The sequence below is a fragment of the Pygoscelis adeliae genome, unplaced genomic scaffold (assembly GCF_000699105.1).
Source record: "Pygoscelis adeliae isolate BGI_AS28 unplaced genomic scaffold, ASM69910v1 Scaffold120, whole genome shotgun sequence".
Lineage (NCBI taxonomy): Eukaryota > Metazoa > Chordata > Aves > Sphenisciformes > Spheniscidae > Pygoscelis > Pygoscelis adeliae.
In genome coordinates, this window is record NW_008824032.1 from 4,325,192 (window position 1) to 4,333,445 (window position 8,254).

At 44.0% G+C, this 8,254-nt stretch overlaps 1 protein-coding gene across 1 annotated transcript in view; it reads left to right on the forward strand.

Annotated features, from left to right (window-relative positions):
• Positions 1-1,399: 1,399 nt before the first annotated feature.
• B4GALT4 (UDP-Gal:betaGlcNAc beta 1,4- galactosyltransferase, polypeptide 4) overlaps positions 1,400-8,254 on the forward strand; it is a 12,807-nt gene continuing 5,952 nt past the window's right edge. Inside the window, exons 1-3 of the mRNA XM_009329407.1 lie at positions 1,400-1,838; positions 3,421-3,653; positions 7,182-7,369. Coding sequence (XP_009327682.1) covers positions 1,604-1,838; positions 3,421-3,653; positions 7,182-7,369 — 656 coding nt within the window. The 5' untranslated portion in view covers positions 1,400-1,603. The remainder of the gene's footprint in view (positions 1,839-3,420; positions 3,654-7,181; positions 7,370-8,254) is intronic.

Sequence of the window (8,254 nt, forward strand, 5' to 3'; positions counted from 1 at the left end):
TTTCCTTTCTTTTCCCCCCCCTGTTTCCTTGTAAGTAATATTCTCTTCTCTGGTGTAGCTTCATCCCCCCCCCCCCTTCTCTTGTGGTTGAAGTGGATGTGGAGATCCTTCACCGTTAGTGGTAAGGTCACTGAGAACTCTTCTGTCGCTTCCTTAGAGCAGCACTGTGCCGTGCATGTGGGTGGAGAGAGCGGGTTAGCCACTCAGTGTAGTGCCTGCCGGGAGGGACAGCAGCTGGTCATGCCCAACGAACCCCGGGAAGCTCGGGCAGTGCATCGAGTAGTTCATCTTGTCGGTCCTAGGTCTGGCTCCCACATATGTCCCCGTGAATCAGCAAACTTTTCCAGAAGACACCTGCGCTAAACTAGTGAGAATATAGATTTACCATATTCCTTCTGCCTGCGATATCTCTCCAGGGTCTCGTGTATTTTGAAGCTGGTATAAAATAACCTTCCGTGTTTTTGTTTCTTCTCTTTGATCTAGCTTGTTTCGTGTGCATTGTCTTTAATCACTGCCTTTGCTTCACTTAGCCTCAGTCCTTGTCCTTCTCACAGGTGGCAATTTTCTCGTGTGTTTTCCACATCAAAGCTCTCTTTTATTAAAATTTCATTCTTTCTCTGCTATGAGATGATAATAACAGACAGAAGTATTAGCATGCTAACTTTATATTATGATGGCAGTGAAAGGCTGTATGAAAATGGAGCTCTTGAAACAGAACAAAGGATTGGATCCTCACAGACCTAACACTGAAAAACTGAACCTGTCCCTTGAAAAGCAGGAAGATTTGTCTCCTGCAGCAGCATGTGAGAGGGGAATACTGGGCAAAGACCCACAAGGTGGTACTGGCGGGCAGCAGATACGGAGGAGTGATTTCTGATGCCAGTCAAGTATTGTGGGGTTCACACTGCGTTGTGCAGAGCAACGTAACATCAATAATACTATCTTTCAGAAGAAAACAGTTTAATTCTGCAGAGATTCATGTGCTTTTCGTTTTGGTGGGGGGAGCTGACTTTACTCACAGCCAGCAGAATCCCTTGCCTTGCAGCTGTTGTTAATTTTGGTAGGAATAGAAGCAGTAAAGCCTGTGTATTGCCAGGCACTGTACACAAACACAGCGTGGGGTAGTGGTTGCACTTTCTGATCGGTTGGGGAGGGGGCAGGGAGGAAGCCTGGGAGTGGAGAACAAAGCAGGAAAGTGATTTGCCTAAAATCGTGCAGCTGGTTTGTGGCTGAACTAGGACCAAAGCTCAGTGTCTTAGTTTCTGACCAGTAGTTCATACTTGCTATTTCTTTCATGTTTTGTCGTAAGCTCTTTTCATGAAGTCTGTGAAGGTACAGCAGTGGAGGGCGGTAGAAACTAACTCTCTCCTTCCTTTTTTTTTTTTTTGTCCAGGTTAAGTCGTATTTTCTGACATTTGAAGACCAAACAGCACCATGGCTCCATGAATTGTGAAACCACAGGAAGTGTGGCAGCCCTCCCTACCTCCAGCTTTCCTTCCTTATTGTTACATTCTTCTCAGGACCTTTGGTTTCATCCCCACTGGGTGCGGTGGCCTGCCACGGCATCAGAGCAGAGCAAACAGTTTGCACATCAGGGAGAGCCATGGCCTTGAGCTTGTATGTCTTTCACCTCTTCTATAAGTTCAAAGTGTTGGTGCTTGTCACTTTGTGTTTGATGGTGCTATGGGCCACATTCAGTTACTTCGTGGACTCCAGACAGGACAGTTACAAAGCTAAGAGCATGGTGGAGGACAGTCAAAAGGAAGAGAAGATCGAATCAATTGCAAAAGTTCCCACGGTGAAGTTGTTTCACTGCCCAGCTCTGTCTCCGTACCTGCGTAAGTGATGGCGCTTTCCTTTCTAACAAGTTACATCTGCTTTGGTACTGCTGACTTGGTTTTCTTCCTAGCTGTTTTACAGTTAGACACTTTTCCTATGAAACAAATACAGCACAACCAGTTGCAATAAGTACTTCTGGGTGAGGAAGCGACTTGTGGCACAGAGTGCCTGTGCTCGGTCTGGCGGGGATAGCTGCCCGTATGGTGCTGTGCTTTGCATTTGTGGCTAAAACAGCTTTGGTAATGCACTGGTGAGTTGGCTACTGCTGAACAGTGTTTGCACACTGTTGAGGCTTTGCCTCTCTCTTCCCTGGCCCTTAAAATCTGGTAGGCTGGGGGTGGGCAAGAGGTTTCAAGTGGACACAGCTGGGACAGTTGACCCCAACTGACTGAAAGGATATTCCATACCGTATGACCATACCATTTATCGTGCTCAGCAGTAAAAGCTCAGGCACATGAGGAAGGGGAGGTGTTTGTGGTTATGGCGTTTGTTTTCCCAACAACTGCTATACATGCTGAAGCCCTGCTTCCCAGGATGTGGCTGGACATCTGCCTGCCGATGGGAAGTAATGAATGAATTCTCTTTTTGCCTTGCTCACGCGTGCAGCTTTTGCCTTTTTTATTAAACTATCTTTATCTCAACCACAGGTCTTTTCACCTTCCCTCAATTTTTTTGCCTTTTCATTATTAGATGTACTTTTTTGTCTCTATCTCGACAATTGAAGGACTTCACAGCCGCGTTGGGGTTAGCGCTGTTTATGGTGAAGGTTCAGATAGGTGACTGTTTCCTTGGTTTGGCCATTTTTATTAGTCCACTTTTTTTGTCTTGGTATTGCTAGCAGCACCAGGCTTCTGCTTTGCGATACCATGTCATTGTCTTCTTCCTCTTCCTTTTTGTGAACCTGATTAGGGATTTGCTTGGGAAGCTGGATTTTTCCCTTCTCCCCAGTATAGTCCAAAAAGCTGCTCTCTAGCTGCACACCCACGCCCCTGCCCCCAGGACATATTTGCTTACGTGAACACGCTGTGGCTGTAGCCGTCACAGTTGCCTGCATTGTTCTCTTTCATGGGTTTGCCGAGTCTGGAGGGGCTGGAATGATAGCTCAGTGCAAGAGAAGTGATGGAAATTCCATTTGGCTACAGAGACCCTTGGTACATTTTATCTTACAAATTTATAGCCTTAAGCCTTTCATGCTTTTGTTCGTGCTTTAAGTAGAGGCGACTTCTCACAGCCACAGTCCTATGTCTCTTTCCACTTCCCTCTCCTCTGGTTTGCCCTGACAGCTGTTTCTGGCCAGTCCTCCCGCAGTAGGGTGGAACTTCTCTTGATTTTTATTTTTATTTAATAGACCTTTTTATTATCATTACTCTATAATCAGTTTAAGCAACTAAACGCTCAATACCCTCCCCTTCCACTGCCTGCATAATGTCCTTGTAGCACTACTTCTCTCTTGGAAAGGCAGGGAAACCAATTGGGGCTTGAACCTGGGTTTCTTACGCTGGTTAGAGAGTGCCTCATTAGGTGACTGCACTACCCACAACGAGAAACAGCTTGGGAAAGCTTCTTGTGCTTCTCCTACAGGAGGTGCCAGCAAACTCACCTTCAAAGCATCTCTCACACTAGAAGAAGTGCAAAAGGAGAACCCTCAGGTATCCAAGGGCCGGTATCACCCTGCGGAGTGCTCAGCATTGCAGCATGTGGCAATCCTCATCCCACACCGCAATCGAGAGAAGCATCTGCTGTACCTCCTGGAGCATCTCCACCCCTTCCTACAGAGGCAGCAGCTGGACTACGGCATCTATGTTATTCACCAGGTGAGGCAACTGTGCAGAGACGTGTTTGGGTGGGGATGATGTCAGTGCTCTGCAGCCTGAGGAGAGGCATGCTGCTGCCTCTGCTGTCCAACATCAGTCCTCCAAGCCTGCTTTGAACACTTCTACTTGTTGAGGGATGCAACGGTGCATGCAGCCATTGCTGGTATCACTACAGGATCTCAGCTGCTGTTAGCAAAGCTGGGAAGTATTAACAAACAGTGCCTTTAACTGGCGTCCATTTCTCAGTCTAAGTAACTTACTATTTCTGAGTTAGCGTTCAAGGTAAGCATCTTTTGCATTACTAATGCAACTCACTTCTCTTGCAGTATACACATACGTAACTAGGCTGACATGTTTTCTGTCTGTAAATTTGGAGTTGTTTGGATCAAAGGCCTCAGTTTGTATCTAGCTCTTCTCTCCCATCTGCTTGCTGGCTGTCATGCTTAGTAAGCTGTGCGTATCATGTGGTTGTACTTACTTCTGTCTCAAACTAAACGTGCCAGCTACTGCTTGTAGGTGCTTTACTTGCCCAGCAAGGGCTGTGGGAAGAAGTAGTCATGGCAGAGCATTTGGTTCCTCAAAGATATTTATTAATTTCTTTATTTGCCGCCTTTCTGGCTCTGCTGAGTCAGCAGCTAAAATTTGAGCATACAGACTTGTGCCACATTGTCTTTCATCTAAGGTGCTTATGTTCTGGCCACATGAGCTAAAAGCAGTATAGATTTCTCTTTTGTAATATGTTGTCTTTTTCTTGATCTCTTACTGTGTTTGCTTTCTTTTACTATCATTTACTTACCTGTTCTGCTTTGACTCTAAACAGATTTTTCAGATAGCAGGAGAAAAAGGTGATAAATTAATATAGTTTCTCTTCCCTTTAAAAAGGCTAGAGTCAATTAACCAGTACGAGGTAGTGCATTCTATGTGAAAGCTTACACTTTCGCTCAATGGCACAGCAGAACAGCAACAAAAGTCATGGCAGGATATATACTTTCAGCTGGAATAGACTGTTCTTTCATTGTTTAGTCATGTGGCCTGTAGAGTGGAAAAACTGAGGCTTTTTTCTGCATTAGTATGTACTGTAATCATACATATAATGGCTCACTCCAGCTAGTAAGCAGTGGTTAGCCATAAATCATTGGGAGAATGGGCATACGTTCTTTATTTATTGAAATATGTGAGGTGGAGAACGGGCATTGTCACGTTAGCAAAAAGTAATACAGAAGTATGAAAGTTTTGTCTGATGTGAGCAGCAATGTCGAGTCTAGACTTGTTCTATCGGAGTTTTTACTTGGAAGATTGGAATCTTTTGCTTGCCTTTCCATGTAGATAGGCATACCCAAAGACTGAAACGTGGGTCTAACAAAACTCTCTTTTATGGCAAATCCATTCTCACTGTCCATTTGTGATGTCATTAGTTATTTTAAGTATCTTTTGAGGAAAGAAATAGTTAAAAACAGGATTTAACTATTAAAATACACAGAGTTTACTTTCGAGGAAGATTAAGAAATGGGCCTTTTGTATTTTTCTCTGAGCCATTGAAGGGCATACTCCAGATCTCTTCTTTATGGGCTACTTGTAACATCTTGAAAATCGTGTTTCTCTGCACAAATGTGTGCATATGTGAGTGCAGTGCTGAAAAACATGTGAGTTTGTAATCCCTAAAGGGTGAATAAGTTCTTTCCCAGCGTAAGTTGGCCTTGTGGTCAGTGGTGTTCTTCCGTAGAAACAAAGGAGAATAATTCTCTCCTCAATAAAAGATGAGAGTGAACTTTGCTATTTGTTCAGCATGTGGTCTGACGTTGAAAACTGCCCTTCCTGGAAAGCAATTTTAGCTGTTGTTTGGCTACCTTTTGTGCAGGAAGTGGGCTGCGGTAGCTGACCGTGCTGATAGGGGGGACAGAACAGCAGCAGATGGTACACGTTGCTGCTGAACTAGGCTGGGTCTTATACCCAATACAAGTGACGATCTCCGTACGTTCTTTACCAGTCATCTGAATTGTTCTGTTCACTCAATAACCTGTTTTCATCATCAGGAGAATATTTTCTGACAGATATTTTCATATACAGGACATGCTAAAAAAAAAAAACCAGTCAGGAATTTGACATGATAGATTGTAGGTGAATTGTATCTAAGTTTTTCTCAGAAGGTACGTTCCTTCCCTTACTGAGAATGGAAGCAATTGATTATCCCTCTCTTAATTTCTCAGAGCGGGCACTGGGCTGTATTTCCTTCACTGCAGGTATGGAGCCATAAATCCCATAAATCTTTGTACAGGAGCAGATGGCTGTTAGTGATCTGCTCAGGTGAACAAATTGCTTCTTCAGAGCAAAGCGTTACTTTTTAGAACAATGAAACATGCTTTGTATACAACCGCTTCCTCTCAGTCAGGGGAGGCCAGCTTCTTCATCTTCCATGGAGCCTCTTTCAGTCCAGGCACCTTCTAGCAAATGACCCCTTTCTCTTGAAAATGGCTTTTTTTAATTCTTTCAAGTACATCAGGTTCCTAGCTCTGGAAAATGACTGCCCTGTCAGTTTCTGGGAGCACAGCGCTTGGTCCTCTGACTCCCAGGTGGGAACTTGAGGCAATTCACCACCTTGTCCTCAGGAGCAGAAAGCCCTATACAGGCTGGCACGTGTGTACAGCCCTGTAAAAAATAAATAGCAAGATAAGCACACCTGTTGCTCCAGAGTGAATGGTGACATGGTAAGCTTACAAAACTGCCAGGTGTGTGTGTATATATGTATACCTCAAAGGTGAAAAATGATATTTTGGAAAAACGAAGATGCACTAACTTATAGCAAAAGCAAACAACAAAGACTAGTAAAAGTCAAGTGAAGCTCTCTGCCAGGGGGAGTCCCTGTGCACCATAATTAGATTATAGATAGGAGTTAAAAATGAAGAGACCTGCTTTTTATTTCCCCACTCTGCCACCTACTGTGTGACCTAAGGAAATACAGTGAACTCTTTAAGCATTGCTATCCTCTAAAGTGAGTGGACAAGCATAAATCATCTGTGGCAGGTGCTCTGACATCTATAAACCAGTCAGTATGGGAGTAATGTTTTGGTGTTTCGTTTTTGTTGGGGGTTTCTTGTTGTGTGTGTTTTGTTTTTTTTAAAGCTTCCTTAAGCCTTACTGACACAGTTGTATGGAGTGCCAGTTTCTAAACTGTTTACAGGTATCCCTTTTGTTATGTAGCCTGATGGGAACTCCAGGACAGGAGCAGCAATAGCAGTGAAATTGCATCATGCAGCATGCATACTTCTGGTGCCCAGATAACCGCAGGCTCTCCTGACCTTGTCTCTGTTTGTTCATGACAGGTAGAGACTGAAGAAACACTTTGCATCATTGGCCACTCTGCTGCTGTATCTAAAGTTATGGGGTAGCTCTTTGTGTAGCTCACTGCTGTAAAGGCTGTGACGCACGAATGCGGCTGCAGACTACAAGAGTAGAACAAATGCCCAGGAGCAGTTCTGGTTCAAAAGGTTTGACACCTTCTTCAGAGGTTTTTTCCATTCTCTTCCACAGGCTGGCAGCACCAAATTTAATCGAGCTAAACTGCTGAATGTAGGATACCTAGAGGCCCTAAAAGAAGCGAACTGGGACTGTTTCATTTTCCATGACGTGGATCTGGTGCCAGAAAATGACTTTAACATTTACATGTGTGACAGACAACCAAAGCACCTTGTAGTTGGCAGGAACAATACTGGATACAGGTAGGAAACCAGGACTATGGAAAGAATACCAACTGGGAAATGCCAGGTTACTGATAATGTTCCTCTTCTGTTGGAGCTGTATGCTGGTATCTACCCTTCCTTCTCACACCAGATTTCTGGTGGTAATGCTCTGCCTGTCTGGAGCGCCTTCTGGCAAAAGATAGCTGAAGATCTCTGAAGTCAGCTCCGTGGTCACCTGTACAAACAATCATTGTCATCATTCTGGTTTCTGGGGTGAGGTAAAGGGCGTTCTGAGAGGAAAGCAACGTGACAGAGGTTGTGCGAAGACCTTCTGTCAAAGTTAGAAATACACTTGCAGTCTTCTGCTCCTGTGATTTGACAGTGCGATCTTACTATTGTGCTAATAAAACTTGCCACTTAGCTTTTGCTGTTGAAGAGGTAACTTCTGATATTGAGAGCTCAAGTGTGAGAATTTGCCAAGGGTTGTCCTTTAATTATTTGGCTGTACAGCATCTAATACAGGATCGTTCTGATTTTTAAATGGGTCCCCTAAGTGATAGTGTGATATAAATAATTTAAAGTGAAAAGTCAGGTTCAGTCCACCTCAGAGAAAAAAGGCTCCCGTGCTTGGTGAATGTAATGACTAGAGTGGTTTCATTGAATGTGTTTCTTTCAAGAGTCACCTCTTATGTCATGTCACTCTTAATATTAATTAGAAGTGGGCTTTTCAAAAGCTGATCTCGGAGTACTTTGAAGTAAAGCTCTGCTTCACTTCTGGGTTTCCTTTGTAAAATATATGAGAAAGAGGTGGGATGAGCAAATTCTTATACAGAATAATATTCACTTTCCAGTTATTCAGTGAAAATGGGAACAAGCACAAATGGACGGGGCTTGTGACAAGTTTTTGAAGCACTGCGCCTTGCA